Here is a 27,524-nt window from a genome sequence, read left to right on the forward strand (position 1 = left end):
AGGTGTTGAGCCAAGCACACAGCTGGGCCGGATCACGGGGAAGGGAGAGTCCAACTGAGACTGAGCTGTACAGGGAGCCGTCTCGGGTGCCTCACTTGCAAGAGTCCTTTGTTTCAACATGATGAGAAAAGCCACAGGCAGATATTATAGGACGCGCGTGGCCGACAGCGTAGGCTCTCTCATGCGGCTTGAGGAGGAACTCCGAAAACTGAGGTTTCCCAAGTGGTCGGAGAATGAGCTTATAGAGCAATGGACTGTATTGTAAATAATGGTGTACTTTCCCAGGGAGCTGGCGACCTGGAGGACGGCCTGGATACCATCAAACTTGTTTAATAAGTCCTCAGTGTAAATGAACTTAATGTGGATTCTTCTGTGCTTTCTGATGCCAGCACCTCATGGAAAGAAACTCCAGGCGGCAAAACCGCGTATTCTCTTGGTGATTTCGTGAAGTGGCTTGTGCTGTTTGGAGTTCTATGTCATCTTCACTCCTCTTTGCCCCTTGAGGAGCATTTGGCTCCTCTCAAAGTGTTAAGATAGGTAGAAGGAAGTGTCAACAGTAGAAAAAGAACATAGAACTCCGGCAGCTCTATGTCTACTTATTACTTGCCGAAAGATGTAGTATTATAAATATTAGACATAATGGTAGGCTAAAGAGTTTCTGCTGTTTCTTTCTCTAAAGCCTCAGGATTAGACAAGGCAGTCATGCTAAAAGCAAATTTATAAATAGAGGGATTGAGGAGATGGCGTATCTAAAAACCCCATGGTGATGCTCCATCATAAAGTAAAATGAAGAATTGAGAAATACTGTATACTCAAATAGCTGGTTTAGAAAATGCAATCTCTGCCAATGTTTTACTCAATTATTTGGGTATTGGCAGGATAAGAAGAGTTCTTTGCATGGGAGGAGCAGGTAATTTTTTCCATATTGTAAGTAACATTTATGAATTCTTTCTCGTTTCCCTCTGTGGACTTCATTTATTATGGACATATAATTATCACTTGATTTATTAATATTAATGCAGCATGTTAAAGGCAGGTATTTTTAGAATGCTAGAGATTCCCAAAGTAATTCTCATATTGATTTTAGAAATATGATAGTATATATCATTATATGTTATGGATGATTAATAGTCTTAGACTTTTAATATTTTAAAGGAAATAGTGATGAGCTTGAGTATTATCATTCTGTTCTTTTCAATGTGTCTGCGTTCTCCTCTTGAATGTGGATCCACACCACCTCTCACTAGCTCTGGGTCCTTTGGTAAGTGACCTAATTTCTCTGTGATTTAGTTTCCCCTCTGGGGATAATAACAGCGTCAATCTCATGGAGCTATTGTGATTATTAAAGGAGTTAATAAAAGTGTTTAGAACAGTGCCTGCCCATAGTACCGTGTGAGTGTTTTCTATTACTGTGGTCATACAGGCCACAGAGCATCAGTTTTTTTCAGATTGGCTCAAAACAACGCACAAGAGACCACATTGTCTTTTCTATTTTCCGTGCTCCTGCTTCATCACTTCTGAAGTTAGTGACAAGCGTGAGGCAGGGTGTCAGGGCCTCACGCAGGAAGCAGGTGCTGGTCAGGGACCAGAGCAGAGCCCAGGCCCCAGGGATGACCTGGGGGCGGGGAGAGGGCACGGGAAGCTGCCAGGCAGCTCCCACCCAGGGGTGCTGGACCCTGGGCCTGAAACCACCAGCAGCGCGTGTGCTGGGGTTCCTCTGTCCTGTGGGAACAGGCTGGGGGGACTGAGCCCGGGGTGGGGGGCTCCGTTACCCCCCTGAGAGGGGCTGAGGAGGGCTGGGGCTGACAGGAAGGCAATGGGCAGCTCTGTGCCAGGGGGGAGGGATGGAGCGGAGCGGAGTGCAGTGAGGCCAAGGGGTGAGGGAGGGAGCACTGAGAACTGCAGAGGAGGGTTTGCCTCCGGAAGGTCCCGGGTCAGCCTGTATGTTCCTTAGTCACTTGGAATTTCCAGGATTGACCTTTCATTAGGGGCAGGGACCCTTCAAAATGATGTTTGTTTTTTGACTGATGCTATCTCACTGCTGATGCATAAACTCTTGGGGCGCCTGGGTAGCTCAGTGGGTTAAGCACCCGGCCTGACTTCAGCTCAGGGCAGGATCTTGGGGTCCTGGGATCGAGTTCTGAGTCAGGCTCCACGCTAGGCAGGGAGTCTGCTGGAGATTGTCTCTCTTCTTCTCCGTCAGCGCCTCCCCCTGCTCACGCACGTGTGCACACACACGCTCGCTCTCAAATAGATAAAATCTTTTTTATTTAAAAAAATTTTTTTTAATTTTATTTATTTACTCATGAGAGACACAGAGAGAGAGGCAGAGACACAGGCAGAGGGAGAAGCAGGCCCCTGTGGGGAGCCCGACGTGGGACTTGATCCCGGGACCCAGGGGTCACACCCTGAGCCGAAGGCAGGCACTTAACTCCTGAGCCACCCAGGGATCCCAATAAAATCTTTTTTAACAAAAGACTACCAATCTTCTTTGATCAGCTGATCCCCAAAATGATGAATGAACCACTTTGGTATGGCTCTTAATTTATTTCTGAATTTTGGTTTCAAGTCATTATCACAGGAGACATGCATCTCTGTGTAGCCACTGCAGAACAGGAATAAACTATCAGGAAACATAGCCGAGCTCCAGGAGTGTCAGGCTTTACCATCAGTAGGACACATAATTTCTTTGTCTGATATGCAGACTATTTATGTTTTCATCATGAAAGTTGTGATTATTATAAGATAACAAGTCACAGTAAGAAATTATCTGCTACTGTATAAAAGTCTTAACTTTTTTTTTAATGAAACTGGCATTTCTTTGTTCCTCTAATCACAATAACTTTGTCATAGAAATAATTAAATTTTATCTTTCAGAACCTAGAATGACTTTCATATACAGATTGTTAACTAAGGTGAATTTTCATATTTCATAGCTTTCTTTACATCATTTATATTGAAAATAGAATTTGGTGCATAGTAACATAAGCCTGAGCCCTCTTTGGTACATATTAAACTCTACACATCATTTAGCTAAATGTAAATGATACGGTGGATGCTTTCTGAGTAAATAGGTTCCATAATTTAGCAGATGCAGCCTCAGATGATTCTAAAAATACTCATCATGGTCTAAATGGCATTTTTCCTGGATTGGCTGTTTGGGTGCCAAGTTACAATCAAGAATGAAGTTCTCAGGGTTTAATAGTACATTTTATCAAGGATTATCAAGTGGCTTTGAACATCGTTGATAATTCTTCCTAAACCATGCCTGAAACTAGGCTAAAAGGAAAGTAAAACTTTAGTCATTTCTAATGACTAATTAAGACAGTCTTGAAAAGTTTTTCTGTTTGATGTTTCTTGCTACTAATTTATTGTTTGAAAGTCAGATATCTTATATTTAACTTCCTATTTTATCTTTCAGCGTTATGCTGCCTAATTGATAAGTCAGTTATATTGGGTAAAATTATAAATGCAAAGCCCTTGAAAATATGCCCTGTCTTGGCTAGGTTTAAGGCAAAAATAACATTCAAGTTTAGTCCTAGGCAGCCACCAAGCGTGTCCACAATTTCAGGGTTGCAGCACCCTTCGCCTGGTTTAGGTGAAGTCCCCCTATACATTGTTTCTCTGCACTTGAAATAGTCCCAACTCTTTTAGCCTTTACAGGTCAATTTTTCTGGCTTTAACTATTTTATTTTTTTGGTAATTTTTTTGAACTCTTCTAATGTGTTATACTTTCATTGATCCTTAAATACAAAGTACCTTGGAAAGGGCCTGACCTATGAAGGAGGGAAGCAGAGAATAATTTCGGGGTCCTAAAACATGAAAATCGTGCTAACCCAGTCTTTTTAGCTTTAAACTGGAGAGTACTGTCTCTGGGACTGTTTTGGAGGCTCAGTGGATGCATTCAGAAAATAGGAGCCTTGGAGTGCCTGCGTGGCTCAGGCCATGATCTCAGGGCCGTGAGATTGAGCCCTGCGTCAGCTCCGTGCCCAGCACAAAGTCTGCTAGAGAATCTCTCTCCTTCTGCCCCTCCTGCTTGGGCTCTTTCTCAAATAAATAAATATTTTTTTAAAAAAAAGAAAATAGGAGCCTTCTTAGCCTTACCCTGAATGATATCCAATTTTGATATGCTCATCTATTTTCTCAGAACGATAGTTCTTTCTCTTCTTATGAAAGAAGAACACGACCTGCTGCATCTGGGTGGCGACACCAATTCAGATACATTTTATTAGAAACGATGCCTATTGCTATGGGAAAAAGACCCTGGGGAAAAAAAAAAAGAAGAAGAAATATATCGCCGAACAGAAAATTCCCTAGAGAACAAAGATCATGTTAATATTATATATCAGACCAAGCAGATTCTTATCTATTTCTAGGCTCTTTATCACTGAAGGTGTTTTCTGTTCACGGTGTATAATTTCAGTGCCTCCTAAGCCAGGCCTTTTGAACCACAGTTCTCTCTATAAATTATGACTTAAAGAATGAATTCCATTCCACCCTCTAATAAAAATTCACTCCTTAAAGACTCATGTTGGAAGTCATCTGTGAAGAACTCTTGCAAAAATAGTTGGCCCTTACTTTTTTTGCCAAAATTAAGCCTCTCGAATGGTCACTGTTCACGTTTCCCTTATTTCTTACTTTAAAGAAATCATGACGTCTTACAAAGCCACACTGGAGGTGCCGGCAGCTGGCCAGCGCTGGTATCTTGAAAACTGAAGTTCCTCTTTTCCCTGCAGGGTCATGACAGGTCTCCCGCTGCTGGCCCCGGGGTGACACCAGCCCGCTACCTCCCCAGCCAGCGGGCCAGCACACGCTGGCGTTTCAGACCCATTAGAATGGCCAGTTTCCGTTTACTCAGAACCTTTATAAAGTTTCTGAAACCGTATCTCTCCTGCAGTTCCTTAAAAGTCACTAATAATATATATGTGTTATCATATTTATCATATCACATAAATATGTAGCCTTTACTCTGTTTCACTGCTTTGAACGCTTTTATAAGTTCACTTATTTAGTCCATCTCCCACTTGAAGTAGGTTCCACTGTTAACCTCATTTTACAGACGAGGAAACTGAAGCAAAACCACGTCCTGAGAAGCAGCAGAGCTCGTTGAGCTCACACATTTCCACTGCCCCTGGCAGGTGCTCTGAGGCCCTGCTGCCCGCCTCCCTGAGCCCCGAGCGCCCCCCGGCCCCACTCGAGCCGGCGAGTGAGCAGCGTCTGATGTCGCCTTTGGAACTTGATCTGCATTTGTGACGATTATTTCGTAAGCACTGTTCGTGTCCAGCAGCGAGCTAAGCACTGGGGGGGTTTCAGTAAATACACATCAGACCAAAATCTTTTTCTGTGCGGAGCATACAGTCGAATGGGGAGGGACAGATAATGACACCCCTGAGAGGCGGGCACGGTAGATGTTCCAGGATGGCAGAGGGTGGTTCGTGCTGTGGAAAACTGTACATAGTGTTTAGAAGGAGGGAAAGGAGGGAAGGACCTGGAGGTGCGCCTTCAAGGGAGTGGCCAGGCGAAGTTCTCCTCAGAGTGAGGTTGGAGCAAGGGCTGCGGGGAGGCAGGAGACGGGCCATGAGGGGATCTGGGGAGACCATTTCCAGTACCCAGGTCCCAGGGGATGGCACTGGTGTGACCAAGGAGGCTGGGGAGGAGGCCAAGGAGGCTGGGGTGGAGGCTGGGGAGGAGGCCAGGGAGGAGGTCAGGCTGAGGGGAGGCTGAGGAAGGAGCAAGAGCCGAGGCCCAGGGAGCACTGAGCGGGCAGGGCAGGACCTGGTGGGCTCTCCTGGGGCAGTTGACTCTTCCTTTGAGGGCAGTAGAACCGTTTGGGGAATTTTGAGCAGAAGAGTGACCTGAGGTGATGCATGTTTTTATAGGATAATTCTGCCTGTAGAGGAGGTGAGGGTGGGAAAACAGGGGCTGTTAGGACGATACATGTGAAAGATCGGGGAAGCTCAGACAAGGGTAGCAAGAGAGTGGTGGCCATGAGTCACAGGTCGCGGGGAGAGCCAACGCTGTTGGATCAGAGGGGACAGCGAGAGAAAGAGGGGACTCGGGGACACCCCAGGGCTTTTTGCCTGATCAGCTGGACTAGAGTTGCTGTTGAGTGACCTGGGGGGTCTGTGAGTGGAGCCGGTAGGAAAGGTCAGCAGCTCAGCTTGGATACAGAACAAGAACATACATCCACAAAAACATGTTGATTACAGTGTTAAAAATTAAGGGCAACCTAAATGCCCTCTAACAATAAATAATTTGAATGAATAGATCAATGATACCCCCATACAGTGAAGTACTATGGAAATTAAAATATTAAAAATAGGGTGCACATCTGTATATTATTTATTGATGTATTAACTGCAAAAATAGCTGATTGCTAAATCATGGCTCAACCATATTTCTATAAAAAAGAAAAAACGTACTTTGTTTCACATAGGAAAAATAAAATACATAATAAAATTTTAGTAGTTGCAGTGTGGGGTGATTTTATTTTAATTTTTTTGTTTTTACATCTTTTTAAAACTTTTATCAAAGTTTTTTGTGAATAAAAAGGGAAAATATATATTCTAACTACATTATAATATTATTTATTTAAGTATGATCTAAATAGAATATATGTATGCATAGAAAAAGACCTGAGGGGTGGAAGGATGTACTCGTAGTGTTCATATATTTTCTGTAAATGGCAGGGACATGAATGATTTTTCTTTTTCTTTAGATTCTTCATATTTTCTTTTTCTTTCCTTTTAATAGATTTTATATTTTAACTAATCTCTACACCCAGTGTGGGGCTTGAACTCACAACCCCTAGACCAAGAGTTGCACACCGCACTGACTGAGCCAGCCAGCTGCCCCTAGATTCCTTATATTTTCTGATTTTTAACAAACAGCAGGTATTGCCAGTGTAAAATTTTTACCAATTATAAATTGAACGGAAAAGCGCACACATGGTCAGTCAGTGAATTTGCCTTGTAAAGTACTGTACCTTCACATTACGGACTGTGTTTGGGTCTGTGAGGCTGGTGGGGGGGGACCATTACATAGGCAGGGGCGGGGGAGACGTTCATTCCCACGTTTTGGGAAACCACAGAGACAACAAGGTTTCCCACTGTCGGTTTTCACCAATCACCCCCTTCCTGCTATGGAAGGTACTGACAATAAGGAGGGGCAGATAGAGAAGGACTTGGGAGATGCACTGTCCCCTCCTCCAATTCAAATAATCATTAACCGTCTTCAAATGACTCTTATGTCAGAAGTTTCAAAATTGCATACATCTTATTAAAACATTTTATACATTATAAAATATTAAGATCTATATCACTTTTAAAAAATTCATCCATTTCTCCATTGTTGATGATTACTCTTTTTTTTTTTGATACCTCAAATTTCAACTTGATATACCTCATTATTTCAGAAGCTTAAAGCATATGAGGTTCTGAATGCCACCTAATTTAAACCCAATACTCTTTGATGATTTTTTTTTTTAATAATACAACTCATCCTAGAGAGGGAGACTTAAAAAACAGATTCTACCATTTTGGGGTATCCGTCTTCAAATGCCTCTAGGCAGAACTAGATACCAAAGTATAATGTCACATTCTAAGACAGATATAAATATGAACTAGCTGCCTCGATGGAATGATTGAGTGATGTGATTTTGTTTTATCATTTCAAGGGAGTGAAAAAAATCGACCCCAAATTCTATGAAAAATTTATCAGTCACAGATTTGGAGAAGAAATGGTACATCGCATAGATCTTTGCTCCATGCTAAAGAAAAAACAAAGTAATGGTTATTATCACTGTGAGTCTTCAATTGTGATTGGTGAGTGCCATTTAAAAATTACTTATTATCTTAGTTTTGATTTCTTCAGCATCATTTCTTTTGGCAGATATTTAGGGCTAGTTGTATGTATTTTTCTCTGACATATTTTTGGAAATATTATATTTTGGCATTAGTACATTGGAAATTTTATAGAACGCATTTATTATTCACTGTGGTCAAGATTTTAGTACCTTTAGTTTTTATGTTTTTATGTTTTTGTGCTTTATATATAATGAAGTCTTGAAATATTGATTCAAAATTCATTCCAGTTTAATTTTATTTCATGAATATGAAGAAAATATTGTCTTCAGTGAAGGCCTATGTGAACACACCATCCCACACCAGGCATTTTCATGTTTGCTGCTTTTAATTAGGAATAGAATATTCCAGGCTAAGAAGTTTCACTGTGAGAAGATAAAGTCTAGGTGGCCTGCAAAGGTTGAAAACTTGTCCTTCAATTTCCTCCCCAAAGGAAACATATTTTGTGGGGAAACAAAGATTCATACGTGAATGCTTCTATCATCTTATCAGAGAGTTGGCTTGTGACTGAGACAGAGTCATACACAATCATGTTTCCAAGTGGAAAGTTTACATCAAACGGAGATTTTTTTTTTTAACCACAACAGGGCTATTCTGCAGTGTTGAGTGTATTCAAAGGAACCTGATCTGTTGTGATGCAAATGTGCTATTTCAAACCCAGGCAGCATTCTTCTAAGATGGTGAACTTCAAAAAAAAAAGTAAAAAAATAAAATAAAATAAAATAAAATTGTGAACATCAAGACAATCTGATTGTATGGTTTTGAAGTAACTTGACAATACTCAAAGAAGACAAATACCTGTATCTAAACATTTCATGGTCTTCATCAAGATAATGTCTCTCCACATCAGCTTCAAGAAAACCTGTGGAAATATACATCCTGAATTTTAATATAAATTCTCAGTAGAGCTCTCTTCAGAGAAGTCATCACTTTACCTTCCAAAGATCTTAGCTGTCTTAAACGGAAGATATTCAGTATGTCATTTGAGTTCATATTCTGAAACATTTCACATCTCTTTTAAGGAAGATTTTTGTGTTTTCAGAATCTTGGTTGGAGAGCTGTCTTCCATCGAAGTTTTGTTGAGGACCAGACATTTCTGTTTAGGTTCATTGCAAAGGGCAAATTTAAGACTTTTTTGTGTAACACAGATGTTGGGTAGCTGTCCACGTGTACACAGGTTAGGCCAATGTTGAAGGAGAACTCAATGTTCTTCCTTGACTCTCCTACTCTTGGATAAAGAACAAACAAAAAAACCCCAAGCAGTATGTATATTTTCCTGAAGGTATCCTGGGATTGGTATCATAGCATGTATCCCCTACATTGCCTTAGGACAGCTCTGTTCAGCTCATCCCAAATCACAACGTATCAAACAGTGATTTTTTTTTATTGCTCTTTTCAGCCTACTCTTAAAAATTCCCCTTATTCTACGCAATATCTCCAGATTTTCCCCTCAGGCTCCTTTATCTCTCATGTTTTCTAATGCAGAGCAATTTAGCTTCTTTTAAACTCCACCAATCTTGTATCCCCATACTGATCATTTAATATTATTTGAAAAAATGGTTTTTGCCTATTACAAATGCTCTACTTTTTCAGTCGCATTTTGTGATGCCAAAATGAACTTTAAAATCATATTTGCATCTGAAATGATAATTATGTTATAATTAACCAACTTTAATACACACTAGAAGTCCTTTATTTGCTGTGGATAGTTATTGATTTTTCTCTATCTTAATCTTACCTGAGTTTTGTAACAATATTTAGGAAGATTCAGGACACTTTCTTTGTGAGTTTCATTTCTTGATCAGATTTAATTTTTTTTTTTAAATTTGATCCTAACTTAAATTTAAAGTCTGTTTTCTATACCTTGAACCAGTATTTCCTTGTGTTAATATCATATTATATTAATAGAGTGGGGCAGATTTCCATTTTTAAGATATTTTGCATTCAGAATTCTGGGGTAGAAATTGGGTTCAAAGACTCTAAGAACTGTCTATAAAACTTTGTTTATAAAACTTTCTCTGTAGGTACATAAGTGGATTTTTCTGGGGAGAGAATTCATTAGGTTTGCATCATTTCCTATGTCTTAATTTGTTAATAGTGCATTCTTGTAGAGAACTAGATTCCAAATCATAGATTTTCTTTTCAGCTGTCTCAATTATGCCATTTAGGACATCTTATTATTATTACTTTAAAAACATCAAGGACTATATGCTTCATTTCCAAGATTTGTCATTGATTCTTTTTCATATTTTCCTTTTCTGTTCTTTGCTTCATGGATGCTATGCTTTCATTTATCTCTTTGAGGATTTTAATATAATTAATTGTTAATGTTCTTTTTGTGTATTTAAAAATATTTTATTTCATTTTTATTTTTAAAATAAATTAGATATATAATATTGTATAAATTTAAGGAGTACAAGGTTTTACTTTGGCATTTTTATGTGTTGTAATATGATATTTATCACATTACATAATTACAGTATAATATTTTTATCTATATTCATTATACTGTAATTAGGTCTTTATTGCTAATTTACAAGTAGTAAATAAGGTATAAGTTTGTACACCTTAAAATACTATTAATCTTACTCTCCTACCCACCAATTTTCTGGGAACCACCATTTTATTGTTTTTTACAGCTTTATTAGATTCCATCTATAAGTGGCATCATACTGTACTTGTTTTTCTGTGAATTACCTTGCTTAGCAAATAATGTGCTTGGGGCCCATCCATGTTGTTGCAAGTGGAAGGATATCCTCCTTTTTGATGGCTGAATAATATTCCATTGTGTGTATGTACCACATCTTTCTTATCCATTCATCCATTGTTGGGCATTTGGGTTGTTTTCATATTTTGGCTATTGTGAATAATACTGTGATAACCATGGGAGTTCATATAGCTTGTCGAAATCCTATCCTCATTTCTCTGGGTTTATATCCAGTAGGGGAACTACTGGGTCATATGGTATTTCTATTTTTAATTTTTGGATGAACCTCCATATTCTTTCTTATAGTCATTGGACTGATTTACAGTCCCACTAAAAGTGCATAAGGGCTTCATTTTCACCATAGCTTTGCTGGCACCTGTTGCCTCTTGTCTTTTGATGATAGCCATTCTTACAAGTGTGAGGTGATACGGCATTGTGGTTTTGATCTGCAATGTCCCTAATGGTGAGTGACATTGTCATGTGTCTGTTCGCCATTTTGAACAAAAATACAACTAATCTGATTTTTAAATGGATAGAAGAGCTAAATAAACATTTTTCCAAACAGGACTTTTCATATTTTTAAAATCTCTAGTTCCTCGCATATGAATTCTTCTATTTGTTGGATCTTTTGTGGCACTCCCTTTCTTCTAGTACTTTTTAGGTTTTTGAGAGCTCATTGTGTTGTACTTGTGTGGTTTGGCAGATATCTCAGCCCTAGATGTCAAAGCCCTGCTTTGAACTGGATTAGAAGCTGGCAACAGCAAATCACCCTTGTTAATAAGGTGTTAGAATTTATTATTTTTGTGTCTTTTATCAGTTTCTGAAGGTTCTGCTTGTTTTGTTTTGTTGTTTACAGTAAAGACAATTCGCCCTTTGTCATATCAGCTCAAATATTCTCCTGATTTTATTTTACATTTAATTTTGGTCACAAGGCATTTTTCACAATAAATATTCTTAAGTTTTGTTAAACTATAGATTAAAAACTCTTCTGTGATTTCTTTAATTCTAAGAGTCATCTCCAAATCAGAGATTTGATACATACTCATTTATATTTTTTCCAGTGCTTTTGTTGTTGCTTTTGCATTTGAGCTTTTAACCTACCTGATATGATCATTAATATAAGTGCTCAAACCCAGAAGATTAATACAGAAATCTAGTCACTAAAAGTGAGTATGAAGCAGAGATTTCATTTTAGCAATATATTTTAAAATATTTTCTAGATCCCAACTCTGTGTTCCAGAGTCATAAATTAGCAGCCTTTCATTTTTTATTTCATTGCACAGAGTTCTGCTTTATTTTTTTCTAATTTTAATAACTTGCCAACATTGGGGTAATTTTATGTAAAAAACATCTGGGTTCCCACTGTCTTCTGAACAGTCAGAAGATGTGACACTAGTTCTACATTCTTGCATGGTAACAGTTTTCTGGATGGGGCCGTCGGCACACTGACCTTAGAGGTAGCTGCCTTTTATCGCCCCCTCACTGTTGTTCTTACCATAAATTTGCTGAACACATTCACACTACATGCTTGGCTCCTAGAGACATCTTCATTTGGATTTCTCCTGCCAGTTATTGCTGTTCTCTGTGCCTGCTTTATATTTCCAGGCCGAGCATTTTCCTCTCCGTCTTCAACCATCATATACCTCTATGTGAGTGTTAGGGAAGTTTGATAGGATATGGAGGTGATGTTCATATTTTCAGATACCAGAAAAGGTTCTCCATTTAGTTCTCTCATAGTCCAAACTTCGGGTGAAATTATGCCTACTTAATATTGGGCTCCAACTCATTGTAAACCTAACTGCATTAATTGGCAAAAATTCAAACTTAGAAAGAAAAAAGGTTTTCTTGGTGAAACCAGGAATGAAACATGGCTCAGATACCCTAGAGTGGTAGAAGCTGCTCTCAGTGAGCTACTTACTAGAGTTGGGTGAATTAATCTTTCTCCAGGCAGCTGTATTCCTTTTGTATTTCCTTAGGGAAGGGAATTGACTAAATGACACCCTTTGTAAGGTTGACGAGCAATTTAATGCTTGCAAAGACTAGTTTACTTTCAGACGTATCTTAGAGGAGGCAGTGGGGAATTTGGAAAGGTCTAGAGGTTTTTCTTTTTTGTTTTGCAGGCCAGCATATTTTGTTATTACTTTTGTAAGTAGAGGTGGAAACCATTCTTTTCTGGGAACCTCAACTATTTTTTGATTTAAATAATTATTCAACATTGATTTAATGAGTGTTATTAAGTACATACAATGCATGTGTGCATCTCTTTGGTATCGTGAGATACAGAGAAGTCCTTCAGAGTGATGATAGTCAGTGGGCAGTGAGAAATGGAGAGGAAGGAGGAATAGATGAACAGGGGTTTGCCCCTAACAGTAGTAGGCTCTGTGAGAACGCAGTGGAAGAAGCTTAGGATTTTACCTTCTAGTGTGGGGGTGAGGAGAGCTCGGAAGAAGAGGATGAGACTGAGTAGACAGATGAAGAGCAGGGAAAGGACACCTTCCAAGAGCAGCAGATGTGATTTATGGGGGAGAGAAGCAAAGGGTTGGGGAGCAGGCTGGAGGCAATATTAGTGAATGGAGGCACACTACAAAAACTGTACTGACTGAACCTGCAGTCTAGTTAGCAGAGGGAACTATGGCAAGGAGCTTGCTAGGTTTGTGTAGAGGAGTAGGTGGAGTAGGAAAGGAGATGCACACAGTCAAACATACTGAGACACTGGATACGTAATAAAAAAATACTGAGTAAGTAGATGTGGGATAAAAGAGGATGCAGTTTAGTACTTCACATAATGACAAAGGATTGGATCCTGAAGATAAGGCTTTGAATTAGTTTCAGACTAACACAGAGGCAATGAGGGGATTAGGCTTGGGCCAGCCATTGACTCAAATAGAAGCATATAGTTGTGCACAGATACGGTTATAAGAGAAAAAAGGGTCATGATTAGGTAAGTTAAGTCGATGCAGCTATAGTCAATCCAGGCTGTATCCAATGCCCCCCAGGTCAGATCAGATTCAGAGATACCAGCAAGATATCAGATTCAAACTCTATGGGCTGAAACACTATGAGAAGTCTAAGTGATGTGAGTCAATGAATTTATTCCATCCAAATGTATCTTACTTGAGAATCCCCCTTTAGAGACCTGGACGGCTGAGACAGTCATGTCAGTCTTAAAAGGTTTGACTTGGTTCACCAGGGGATTTCTAGTAGTTGTTTCTAGGTGGTGGTTCAGTCAGAAGATAAAGACTTTCGGGGGTACATCTGGGGAAATCCTCAGCTCTGACTTTGATGGCTTTTTTTTTTTTTTAAGATTTTATTTATTCATGAAAGGCCTAGAGAGAGGCAGAGACCCAGGCAGAGGGAGAAGCAGGCTCCATGCAGGAAGCCCGATGTGGGACTCCATCCCGGGACCCTGGGGCCACGACTGGGGCTGAAGGCAGATGCTCAACCACTGAGCCACCCACGTGCCCTGACTTTGATGGCTTAATCTTCAGTGAGTTTTCCCCTTAGGACAGAGCTCCCAAAGCACGGAGTTGTCCGCTTCAGGATTTCACCTAGTTAAGTATGTAGGTATGAGGGTCATCTTTATGGAAGATAATATTGTCCATGTAATCGACCCATTGGCTGTTGCAGCATGAAGGGGGTAGAGGGAGAAGGAAGTCAACAATTTTTCTTCCTTAAGTGAAAGACATAAGTAGCACAAAAATCTTAGAGCTTTCTAGAATCCTTCCAATCTGAAACTTAGATCAACGATAAATAACAAATTTTTAAAATGTTTATTTTGGAAGTATTTGTTTTGCTTAAATAACATGTTCTCTTGAAGGTCCGCTTTGTGGGAAGGAGTATTGGCGATAGACGTATGCTTGACTGTTTAGTTTTCTCATGTGAACTATTTACTTTTTGCTGTAGAAAAATGTGCCTCACTGTGCTTATCTAAGAATGATTTAATGTCCTGATAATTTACAGAGCTGCACTTCCCTTGGGTTTTAAATTCTTTTTTTAAGATATATTTATTTTAGAGAGAGAGAGTGAGTGAGCTGGAGGAGAGAGGCAGAGGGAGAGAATCTGAAGCAGATTCCCTGCTGAGTGCAGAACCTGCCATGCACTTGATCTCGTGGCCCTGAGATCATGACCTGAGCTGACATCAAGAGTCAAATGCCCCACTGACTGAGCCACCCAGGTACTCTAATGTGGTTTTCAATGGATGTTGTGTAATGAAGTATGTCAAAATATGGAAAATCTGCATAACTCAGTATTTTTTAAATGACCAATAAGTGTTATAAAGATGTGGATAGATAAAAGATCCTCTGAAAGTTCAAGATACCAAAATATTTGACTGTAAAGAATAAGAAAAGTTCTCAAGTTTTAAGATTCCATATTGCAGCTCAACTTTAAGAAACTACAGGTTGTTGAGTTTGGGTATGATATCAAAGAAGACTGTCCACGATTATCTAAAAAGGCTATTATTCTCCCCTGTTTAAAAAAATTGTATCTATGTGAGGCTGGATTTTCTTAGGCTGTAAATGAAACCACATATTGCAACAGACTGAAAGCAGAATCAGACAAGAGGATAAAGTTGTCTATGATTATGCCAGACATTAAAGAAAATTGCAAAAATGTAAATTTATGCCATTCTTCTCACTGTAAAGACTTTTTTAAAAAAACATTTTTTTAAAGATTTTATTTATTCATGAGAGACACAGAGACAGAGAGAAAGGCAGAGACACAGGCAGAAGGAGAAGCAGGCTCCATGCAGGGAGCCCGACATGGGAATCCATCCCGGGTCTCCAGGATCAGGCCCTGGGCTGAAGGCGGTGCTGAACCACTGAGCCCCCCGGGCTACCCTATAATGACTTTTAACTAAAAATATAGTTGTTTTTCATAAAAATGCTCTTAATAATATTTTATTACTTATCATATGGGTTTATATTTTGAAATGAGTTAGTAAATTTTCAGAAAATTCTGTTTTAATATTGAATATAGTAAATATTGAGAATCAATAACCCACATAAGCCAAAGTTCTTTGGGCAGGAAGATGGGGAGATTGTTAGTAATTTTTAAGACTGTAAAGTGTTCCTGAGGCCAAAATATTTACAAATTGCTGCTTCAGTTCATGGTCCAAGAAAACCATGAAATCCTCAGACAACTCTCCAAACTTAATTACTATTATTATTTCTTTATGGAGAGAGTGCATGGGAGCATGAGTGGGGGAAGGAGAGGCAAAGGGAGAGGGAGAGAGAGGAAGAATCCTAAGCAGGCTCCACACTCAGAGCAGGAGCCTGACATGGGTCTCGCTCGGGACCCTGATGAGCTGCGCTGAAATCGAGATTTGGACGCTCAATGGACTGAGCCACCCAGGTGCCCTGCTCCAAACCCAGTTTTGATCAATATTAGGCAGGCGCTAAACCGCTGCGCCACCCAGGGATCCCAACAAATCGCCACCCTTTCCTCCCAACAAATTAATTTTGATGGCTGCACAGCTATCTACTATTTTCTCCATCCCTCTTTAGTTTCCATTTAATTCTGTGGTAAAAATGTAACAAGTGCAAAAATACCCCAGACTGACAGTAGCATATCTATACAAATGACTCATTTAAAAATCCTAATTATGTGAAATTGAGATTCTATAATATAGAATGTCTCTTTTGTGGTGGGCAGGACTAAAAAGTTTGCCTTGTTTTCTTTTGCACAGGCTGACAGGGAAGATGATTAAGAAAATTTCATCTCTGCTTAGACCAATTAAGATGGATCTATTTTGAGCGTGTTAGGAGAGGGAGAAGTGAAAAGACAGTTTATCATCTGAGAAAACCGTACATTTTTTTTTTCACTTGAAAACTTGAGCAGTTGGAAATTTCCTCTGTTCAAAATTATCAAGTAAATTAATCATTGCTGAGTACAGAGTATTTAATTATTTATTTACTTTCTGACACAGAAATTGAGTGACCATGTTATTGATCATTTAAACGTACCCTTGTGAGGGTACTAGGCTGGGATTTAAAAAAAGGAAGAAGAAAGAAAGCCAAGACTGTCCAGGTTTGGCTGCGACTGTGTCATCTTGCCTCGAAAGCAGAATGCTCTTGAAAAAGGGGAGCCTTTGATGTGTTAAAATTACTCAAGGGCCCATATTGTTCCCTTTCCTAATATAACTGTCCTCCTCTTAAGCATTTCTTTGGTGAACTGTGCCTTCTAAAAAGAAAGTGTTTGAAATTTCATTGTCATATACCCTTAGTAAAAATAAAAAAGCAACTGATAATTGGAACTCTCAGCTTATTTCTTTACATTTGCTTGAGTTAGAGGAAGCCTCAGATTAAGTAACTGAGAAAATTAATCTTAGTGATGGCTTATTGTATTTTAACTGGCGTATCAGCTATTAATCTTGATGCTAACACAAAGTGGAAGCTGCGGCTCAGGCTATTTTGAAAATGCAACCATCTGTTGGCCTGGTTTCAAACCTTACGATTTATATTAGGTGCCGTAGGAACCCTGCGTATTAAAGGAGCAGTGCTCTGCGGTGAATTTAACGATCTGACAATAAGCATCGGTGTGAGAATGATGCAATAGCAATTTATGTTATTTTATGATTTACTTGTAGAGCCTTTGGTTTTAAGTGTATTTTAGAAAATATGAAAGTAAATACTGAATTTCTAGTAAAAAGAAAAAAAAAAAAACACTACGTGGATGATAATATTAGAGTGCAGAGTCCGTGATCAAACCAAGGCAGTAAGATGGGCTGTAAAGCTAGTGTAGGAGACCCTTCTGGTTGCCAAAGGTTATGACTCACTAGCCCATCGCTTGACTGAATACACGTTTTCACCACATTAGTTAATGGTCTAAAGGTACTTAGTACGGTGCGTAACACATAATGTCATAAAAGTGTTAGTTAGTCATATTAATAGCTCTACTAGTAATATGTCCTCTATGAGCTGTGGTCCTATCAGAATGCTTATCGCCATGGTATGCTTACTGTCCTAACATCAGAACACCCATTTCAGGTATAGACTTGCGTTACCCTTAATGCTTTCCTTTAATGGCCTGTGATTAATATTGGTGCATTCAAGAAATAAAACGCATGGATATATATCGTGCTTTTAACTTACGTATTTAGGTAATAGTTTCCATGCATATATATTTATATCATTTATATACGTAAGTACAACGGGAGGATAAAAAAACTTCTCTTGATTTTTTTCCTGGCTGTAGGAAAAACACGACGAAGTTGGCGGCCTGTCCCCTTTAGTGGAGTGTGGTTTTGTAAAACCCAATTTGATAATGTGACAAAGTCACAGGAGACAAATACGTAAAGCTCATGAAGTTCATCTCTGTATCAGCGGAGCACTAAGGAATTAAGAGAGGATGCAGAACAGTGGAGGGCCAGTGCCCGCGCTAGGGAGGGAGAAGCACAGGGACCCAGACGTTCCCAGAGTGAGACAGACCCCCCAGCTTGGTAGCAACGGCCCTCACCCCAGTGTAACGTGGGCTTATAATGATGGTCTGCTCGTGAAGATGCTGTGGCAACTGGATGAGTTACTGCAAGGAAAGCACTTCACCTCGTGCCTGACTCACCTCCGCGCTCACTCACCGGTGCCCATTGTTAGGGCCCATTGTTGCCGTGTTTATTACAAAGTGTTAGTAGAATTCTTTTTCCTTTTTTTGAGATTCTGTTTATTTTAGAGGGAGACATAGAGAGGGAGAAAGAGCAGGGGGGTGGAGAAGAGTCTTAAGCAGACTCCACACTGAGTACAAAGCCTGGTGTGGGTCTCAGTCTCATGACCTTGAGAACATGACCTGAGCAGAAACCAAGAGTCGGTCACTTCACCGACGGTGCCACCAGGTGCCCCAATGTGTATAGAATCCTAAAGCCTAGGACAGGGAGGGCTGAAGAGGGAGTTAAGGGGAGGCTTAGGGGTGAGCGTCTGCCTTGGGCTCAGGTCATGACCTGGCAGGTTACGGCAGGGGAGAGGTCTAGGAGGGCTCCCATATTTGGGGTGTGACCGCTGGGTCGATGGTAGGGCCCTCACCAATGTCGGGGGATAAAAGAGAAAACAGATTTTGGAGACAAGAGGATGAATTTGATTTTTGACCTATTAGACGTATTAAAACACCTGTGGCCCAGTGAGGTGACTTTCCCCAGAGGAGATGTGGGGCATAGATGACCCTTCCCAGAGAAGGACTTAGGATTCGGCGGCATTAGGTGCGAAGTTAAAGCTGTGGGTGTGAATGACGTCACGGAGGGGCACTGGGAGCCTGGGGCATCACACCAGGTTAGCACCCAGGGTGACTGTTGCGGAGGGAGGAAGGAGATCTGAAACCAAGGGCCTAAAATAAAAGGTGGTGGAAGTTGGCTAAGCAAATATGACACATCTGTTCATTGTTTCTTCTTGGTCTACGGGATCAGGACAGCTGTGGCATAAAGACGTCCCCTCCTGGGGACGCCCGGGTGGCTCAGGTCATGATCCCGGGTCCTGGGAATGGGGTCCTGGGATGGAGCCCCGCATCTGCATCCCACTCCCTGCTCAGCCAGGAGTCCGCTTCTCACTTGTCTCTGTCCCCACTCGTGCCCTGTCTCTCTGTCAAATAAATAAGTAAAAATCTTATATATATATATATTTTTAAAAAGTGCTCCTTTACGGTGCAGGTTTGCTTCTTTTGCAGAGAAGCTTGTTCTGGTAAAAACAGACCACGAGGACTGAAGATCGGAGTCTACTCGTTCCCCGGGAGGCTTGTCCCCAGCTACGGGGTGACATTTAGTTTTGCTCTTTGTTTTTTCCTAGCATGGCATTCTTTTTCAATTATCTACTTTTTAGAGCTTCTAACCTTTCCTGCTATGCAAAATTATTCATCGGCCCTTTCACTAACTCTACTAAATCTTAATTGACCACCAGCAGGTCATGGTCATCCCTTGTCTTCCCTCCTCCCTCCCTGGGGGGTGACATCGGCCACAGGCTTAGGCCTGCTGGTGACTGATCCCGTTCTTCCTGCCCGGAATCAGTTTAGGAAGTGGCATGTGACCCAATTCTGATATTTGAGGGGAAACCCACTTGGGGCCTCAGACGACAATCTTTTGGGTGAGACCTAGAGACTTCACCAGTCATTTTTTAGCTGGAAATTACGGGGTATGCATGTAACGCCAGTACTTAGCCGCCGTCCAAACCAGGGGACCCCAGGGACTGACGAACATAGGTACCGTGTATGGGCGACCGGAAAGGTGAATTTCAGTCTTGTTAAGCCACCGCAGTAACCACCTTCAAGCCACTCTGTTCTCTGATTATAGGAGATAACGAGTTTATTTTTTAACTGTTTGAATCAAGAGTTTTTTGTTACTAAGCAGCTGCGTGCACCAGATACACATTTTGGATGTGAAATAAATGTATTAACAGAAAATAGTCATAGTGATGTGATGTTGGGGTTCGGGAGTAAACGGTCAAGAAAGAATTCTTGGGACGTTTTTGGTGCAAGAAAAGGTGATTTTATTAAAGCACAGGGACAGGACCTTTGAGCAGAAAGAGCTGCACTGGGATCCTGAGGCGCTATTGATTATCTACTTTTAAGTGGGGAAAAACAGAGATAAAGGAAGTCTCCAAAAGGATTTTCATCTGTTAAAGAGGACCTACGGGATCCCCAAGGTCACCTAGCTAAGACCCAGCTAATGCCAGGCGAAGGTTGTTTTTTTTTTTTTTTGCCTCTAAGCAAAGCACTGACATTAAGGCAGTTGTGAGTTCCTTGGGGGGATATCTCCAGTACTTGTCCTTGGGACTGCAAAGGTGTAAGGACATTTAAATTTATCTACATTTCTTTTGCCTTTGGTTTCCACATTGTCAGTATTTTGGTTTTATGGGTATTTAAACTTTTTTTTTTCAGTTTATTTATTTTAATAATCTGTACACCCAAATGGGGATCAAACTTCCGACCCCGAGATTGAGAGTCACTTGCTCTTTGGATGGAGCCAGCCAGGTGCCCTGGTTTTATGGGTATTTATTAAACAACAGTCATCAAACGCTAGAAGTGTCCATAAACAGAATGAGCACTGACATCACGTAGCAGAGGAATGTTACCCTGGGCCAGCAGATCACGGCGGGTACTGAGACCTGCCAAAGCCAATCCTGATATCACCGCCTTTCATCTACTAGAAGAGAATTTCCTTTTCATTATTTTGGGATTTAATATCATTCTTCCTCATCCCTTTCACTGTTATTAGAGGGGAAAAAAATTTGAATAATAGTGCATGGAGTTATTAAAGCACCTTTTATTTGAAATCTTTCAGTCTTTTATATAGCAGGCAATGTGACTGTTGTCTTGCCCAAGGTCAAGCAGTGGAGCACTTTTATTTTATTTTTAAAAGATTTTATTTATTTATTCATGAGAGACACACAGAGAGAGAGAGAGGCAGAGACACAGGCAGGGGGAGAAGCAGGCTCCATGCAGGGAGCCTGACGTGGGACTCCATCCCGGGACCCCAGGGTCACGCCCTGGGCAGATGCTCAACCCCTGAGCCCCCAGGGATCCCAGTGGAGCACTTTTAGAGCTAAAGATAGATTGAGGATATTCCAGATAAAGAATAATTAGGAACTGTGAAAACCCCCAGTAAATAAGAAACCATTACAACCAAGTTTTTGCTGTTTACATTGTTAAACTGTGAATAAAATCTACTCATTGGGTCCTCCTGGCTTTCCTGAAATACATTTTTCCTTGCTGTGAAGGATGTTGCTTTGTCTCCGAAAGGCTCAGGGCATTAAAGGATTAAAAGCAGTTGAATAAGAAGGCAGCTATGTCAGATAATACAAATACTGGCCAGCAGATTAAGTATATTCTTTGCTTTTTTTTAAAAAAAAAAAAAAAAGGTTTTAACATGCAATCATTTAACTTGTCCTTGAGTTAAATAACTCTTGTGGGGTTTTGTGGTTTCATTGTTAATGCCTGAAAAGAAGGACAGTGTGGAAGCAGGCCTGAACCGCAGCTAACTGGAGCAGACGACTGTTGCTGGCCTTTGTTCTGTTGCTGCGTCGCCTTAATAGAACCGTCCAGTGGGACTTACCAGGATGCCCCTGCCCCTTCCGCCTGCAGATGTCTGCCTCCTACCCCGTCTGGCCCTGGCTTTCTTTCTCACTTATCCTCATCTCAAAAGTTAACTTCACCTCGAGAGCCTCTGTGGTCATCATTATTAGCACACACAAGTGTGTGGCTGCAATCAAAGTGACCTGATAACATGGTATAATAGAGATTGGAGGCATCCAAGTAGATCATGTGACCTGTCAGCCCATCCTCCAGGCTCCTACCTCAAGAGCTCTACTGTTGTCTGTTCCCTGAGCAGGAAGATAAGTTCTCCTCCCTAATTTATTTCTTAGCAATTAAGGGAAGGGCCACGACTACATAAATTGTTTAAAGTTGGGGGGCAGCCCGGGTGGCTCAGCGGGTTAGCACCTGCCTTTGGCCCGGGGCGTGATCCCAGAGATCTGGAATCGAGTCCCACGTCGGGCTCCCTGCATGGAGCCTGCTTCTCCTCTCTCTGCCTCTCTCTCTCTCTCTCTCTCTCTCTCTCTGTGTCTCTCATGAATAAATAAATAAATAAAATCTTAAAAAAAAAAAAGAAAATATGAGTAACATGGTAATAAAACAATATTCTTGGCTTCCAAATTTCATAGTTAGATCAAGGTTCTTTTACTTAGTAAATTAAAAACAGGATTTGCCATGAGATTTACAAGTAATCCATAAAGTTTTTCAGTTACAACTTTTTCAGCCTCTTTTCCTTACAGACATTCATAAGAACAGCTCTCAAAGATCAATATTTAATCATGTAGCTTCAGAACCTTGCCCTTTGGTTACAAAACGGCTGCAAACATGTAGCAGGAGGTAAAGACTAGAGGAGCAGCTGCTGGGTCTGGGTGATATATGCTTTGTGGATTGATTATCGAGAATTGAAGTTTGGTTTTCTAAGAACATAGAGAAACAGAATACAATATTGAGTATATGCATCCAGCCTTCTTCAGGCCCTGATTGACTGTCTTTTGGCACCCCGATGTCAACATAAAAAATTGCGATAGATTCCAGAGCATCCCAATTTTTATGAGTCACGTTTTCATGAATTGTCAAGCATTTCTTGAACTTACGTACATTTTCACTGAAACCGTGACATTTCTTGGCATAACAGTTTCCGTAAGTGTGCCACCTGCTGTATAATGAAATCTTCCCAAAGTGTGTCCCTTATGCTTGAAGGCATGTCTCCTGAGACATATCCCTCCTAAGAGGCTAAAATTATTTTTTCCTTCTCTTTACACTAAATGGTTTAATGTCCTCTTTCTGTCTACTCTGGTTAATAAAGGAGCATTTCCTTTTTTCTTTCCTTTCTCACGCGTTTCTGTAAATTGTCAAACCCAGCTTTAATTGATGAATTGGAGGCCTCAGAAGAGGTGGTGATCCGGACAGCTTCATAATCTTACAGTGAGACTTATTCTTTACTTTGAGTCAGATTTTTATATAGTGAGGCTGCTCCGAAATTCAAATCTATATGTTTTCAGATTGAAAATAATGTCACCGAGTGATACAGAGAATAGAGTTTGGGTCATAGTTAAGAATTCTCTTTTCCCAGTAGAGACAATATTGTCAGAGCTGATACTTGACAGCCCATGGGGAAGAGGCGGCTGCCACCCCCTCATGCTGTTTGGTTCCCCTCCTACCATTTTAACCATTATAACAAGAATCCAAGCAACCGCAGCAAACAGGTATCCGTCCCAGCCACAGTTTGTTCACAGCGAGGCCTGTGAGAAAAGAAAATGCGGAAAGGTCATAGCTTTAAAGTCACGAACCTGGTATCGTATCAGGTATTTTTCTCATTCAGGTCAACTTTTTAAAAAATCTTCTAGTTATGGTACATCTCTCTATGTGACTGAAAGGAGTCTGTTAATCTCCTAATAAAATCCCATTAATGTTCTCAGGGGTTATTCATGAGTGGGATGAGCTGCTATTTCCCCTGGAAGGTGCCTGCTTGCAGGGGCCATTCTGGGGTCTCTGCGCTCCGGACAGGCCTCCCCACGGCACACAGGCCGCAGAGCTAGGCCCCCGCTCCAGTAAGGGTTCTGCCTTAGAAGACGATTATATTACTCTTGCCCTACTAATAAAGGAATTTGGTGACCAAACATGAGAAACCAAGACATTTAAACATATTATCGTTGAGCTTGGTTAAATAGCTACTTTTCTGCATATTCTGAAATTGTAGTAAGTTGCCTCATAAGGCGTATACCTGATACCACTTGCAAAATGTGTTTAATACTAAGATCTCTGGGGTGAGATGCTCAGGCTTTGTGCAGCCGAACAAATGGAGTTCAAATCCCATTGTCGTCCTATAGTGTCTGAGAGGTTTTGGTTTAGTTACTTTTCTGAGCTCAACTGTTTCCAGCTGTAAAAGGGGGATAGAAATGCCACCTACGTCACAGAACTGTGGTAGGGATGAAACGAACTTGTAAATGTAAAGGAGTGAGCAAGGGCCTGGCATATAGTAAGTACCCAGTAAACCTTAGGATTTATTCTTGTTCAACTACTTGATTGTTTTTGTTAGAGAGGGAAGGGCGGGGAGGGGCTCAGATCCTCTGCTGTTCAGGTCGGTTACACCCTGTTGTATTCCCAAACAATTGGGGAAATGATGACTACTTTTTAGGTCGTTCTGTAGGGTAGCTCTTCAAATTTGAGGAGGGACATGTGATGGCAGGGGCAGTGGGGAATCTTTTTTTTTTTTTAACCACTATTCCCAACCTATCTATGGTTTGTTTCTCAAACTAACAAAAATGCGGACCTAGGAATGTCTCTATTATTTTGAGTTGAAAATTTTGGGTGTATGGAGACTCTTATGAAATCTGTAGAAGAGAAATTACATTTAATTGTGTATTTAGTGAATCATCTTCATCAAAAAAAGAAGTTTGCAATGTGAAGACCATTCCTGGAAATCCTGGGCTGAGAGTAGCTGTAACCTACAGCATGAAACTATAGCCTTCCAGAACAGAGACGAACCTTAGTGCTGGGAACCAGACTCCTGTCCTCTAGGAGAGGTTAAATGATATGCTAATTATTTGCACAGTTAAAAGCCAGTTTAAAAATTCCTGTCTTGAATTTTTCAGTTGTTTTCTAATCTCGTGTTATGGTTGATTCACTGTTAATGCTTATGAAACATAGATCTGACATTATATTATATTTATATATATATCTGTCATATATATATGACATTATATTATATAAATATACCATATATATACCTTTCCTCCTTATATTGCAGAATATCCTGAGGTTTACTTTTATTTTTATTCTTAATTACATGTCAGAAGTAGTGCCAATAGGAATTAATTAATAGGGGCGCCCTGGGGCTCAGCGGTTGAGAGCTGCCTTCAGCCCAGGGCTGACCCTGGGGTCACAGGATGCAGTGACCCATCCGGCTCCCCGCAGGGAGCCTGCTTCTCCCTCTGCCTGGGTCTCTGCCTCTCTCTGTGTCATGAATTAATAGATAACATCTTTAAGAAAAAAAGAATTAGTTAATACAGTGAAGTTGCTGTGCGGGTTCAGGACAGAGTGTTGGCCCCTGGGGGCCGCATTCAGGGAGGGGCCTTCTTGCTCCGAGGGCAGCTCCGGGGCAGGAAACTGGAACCAGAGGAGGAGGAGGAGGAGGAGGAGAAGAGATTGGTGGGCAAGCTGAAGGGACCAGGTACACGCAGGTGCAGGTGCGGACAGGTTCTCAACCCGCTCTCTGGCCTTGCCTTGCTCCCAGACTGTCTGCCTTGGAACGACTTAAACACTTGATCCTGAGCTCCCTGGCCTGGAGGTCCACAGGGAGGCCCCCACACTCAGGCCAGGATTTCCCAGCGGTTGGTACCCCACGGTCTGGGACTCAAACCTCTGGCTTCCTACTTCTCTTTTTGGAAGATTTTATTTATTCGCCCGACTGCGGAGCCCCCGGGGCCTCTGTCTTGCTGCTTCCAAAGGTCTTGGGCCGCAGCAGGGTAGTGGTGGGTGTGGGGGGGGGTGGTTAGGCCTGCAGGACTTCGCGTTTTGTTCAATGACGCTTCCCTAGGAATAGTTCTTTCCTTGGTGCAGAGTAAGGACACCCGGTCCCTCGGGTCCCTTCCCCTGGGTCCTTCCCCTCCCCTCCCCCCCGCCCCCCCAGGTCTGTGCTCGGGTCGGGCCGTGGCCGGGGTCGCCGCGCCCCGAAGCTGCGGACCGGGGAGCCTTCCGGGCCCGGCCGCGGCCCCTGCTCTCTCCCGCCCGGGCTTCCAGATCGGGGCTATTCTCCGGGCCCCGGATCCGCGACCCCACACTCGGCGGCGGGGGCTGCGGGCTCGGCGGGCGTCTGGCGGCGCGGGCCCGGGGGACGGGGCTCTGAGTCCGAGGAGGGCGCAGGTGCGGGGCTGGGCGGGAGAGGCCGAGGGGCCGAGGGCGCTGGGGCGAGGCCGCTCCCCCCCTTCCCGGCGGACGCGGGGCCCCGCCCCCCCTGCGACCCCGGGCAAGGCCGGACGGGCCCGAGCCCTGAGCTTGGGGGCCGCGGGCTGCGCGGGGGGCGGAGCCGCGGTCCTGGGGGGCCGAGGAGGTCCTGGGGGGCTTGAGAGGTCCTGGGGGGCCCTGGGGAGGCCGGGGCGGTCCTGCGGGAGCCTGAGCATGTGGTCCCTTCTGCCCCAGGCGGTCCCCCCCTCGGCTGCAGCTGCGGGAGGCGGAGCCTTTCTGCTCCCACCCGGAGCTGCCCCCTCCCCTCCTCTCCGTCTTCCCCTCTCCCCTCCCCTCTTCTTCCTCCTCCCCTCTCCCCTCCTCCCCTCTCCCTCCCCTCCCGTCCCGTCCCTTCCCCCAGCCGGGAGCCTCTCCATCCCCTCCTGCCCTCCTCTCCCTCCTCCCCTCTCCCCTCCTCCCCTCTCCCTCCCCTCCCGTCCCTCCCCCCAGCCGGGAACCTCTCCCTCCCCTCCTCTCCCTCCTCTCCCCTCCCCTCCTCTCCCTCTCCCTCCTCTCCTCTCCCCTCCCCTCCTCTCCCTCCTCTCCCTCCTCTCCCCTCCCCTCCTCTCCCCTCCCCTCCTCTCCGTCTTCCCCTCCCCTCCTCTCCGTCTTCCCCTCTCCCCTCCCCTCTTCTCCCTCCTCCCCTCTCCCCTCCTCCCCTCTCCCTCCTCTCCCGTCCCTACCCCCAGCCGGGAGCCTCCCCCTCCCCTCTCCCCTCCCCTCCTCTCTCTTCCCCTCCTCCCCCTCCTCCCCTCTCCCGGCCCCTCCCTCCTCCCCTCCCCCTCCGCGCTGGCTCCTCCCGTCCGGGGCTGCTCCTGGGCTGCAGGAGGCCGCGGGGCGCAGAGCAGCGGCGGGCGGGTGAGCAGCGGCGGGTCCTTGGGGTACCCGGGAGCCGAGCCCCGCGCGGGGGACAGCGCCGGGGCCATGGGCCAGCTCTGCTGCTTCCCTTTCTCACGAGATGAGGAAAAGATCAGTAAGTGTGCTTGCAGCGGGCATTCGTGCTTGTCTCCCAGCCCCAGTTTGGGTTTTCTTCCCCCGGGAAGGGTAACAGAATAGTGGGCTGCGATTCCTCCTGTGCTCTGCTTAAAAGGGTTTGTAGGTATGTAGTTAATTCACGGGTTTGCAGAGCGCAGGAAGCCAGTGCATGGGCTGCGGTAAAAATACAAAATCCTGAAAACTCATTCTTGATTTTCGCCCTTTGCGAAAATCCTACAGCTCAATTCTCATCACACGGTCTAGAGTCAGAGTTTAGTTGGACTTTCTCTAAATCCCTGCATGCAGTTTGGTATGTTGTGTAAGCCGGGCTTCATTTTTCTTATCGGGAATGGGGATGTTTTCAGAGCAGTGCTTAGATAACAGCACACAGAGAAGTAAAGCTGGCTGTAAACTGATGAATATTACACATTTGCAGGTAGTTTCACGTGTCCTGTGCTTTGTTCTCCGTGGAGGGGATTCAGGTGTAACTGTAAGACATCTCCAAACAAGTGATGCCACTTTGCTTCCCA

At 42.8% G+C, this 27,524-nt stretch overlaps 1 protein-coding gene across 10 annotated transcripts in view; it reads left to right on the top strand.

Annotated features, from left to right (window-relative positions):
* Positions 1-27,524, top strand: part of AKAP7 (A-kinase anchoring protein 7) — a 125,781-nt gene that overhangs the window by 63,181 nt on the left and 35,076 nt on the right. For 8 of the 10 annotated variants that reach the window (XR_005985910.1, XR_005985911.1, XM_041742574.1 and 5 more), the window contains exon 7: positions 7,676-7,823. Coding sequence is in view for 8 of the 10 variants with exons in the window: in XM_041742574.1 (XP_041598508.1) it covers positions 7,676-7,823 (148 nt within the window). In the remaining 2 variants the exon portion in view is untranslated. Of the gene's footprint in view, positions 1-7,675; positions 7,824-8,118; positions 10,135-11,630; positions 15,230-27,524 lie in introns of those variants that run through there. The other 2 variants (XM_041742581.1, XM_041742579.1) reach the window with 2 other exon arrangements.

This window comes from Vulpes lagopus, chromosome 2 (genome assembly GCF_018345385.1).
Source record: "Vulpes lagopus strain Blue_001 chromosome 2, ASM1834538v1, whole genome shotgun sequence".
NCBI lineage: Eukaryota > Metazoa > Chordata > Mammalia > Carnivora > Canidae > Vulpes > Vulpes lagopus.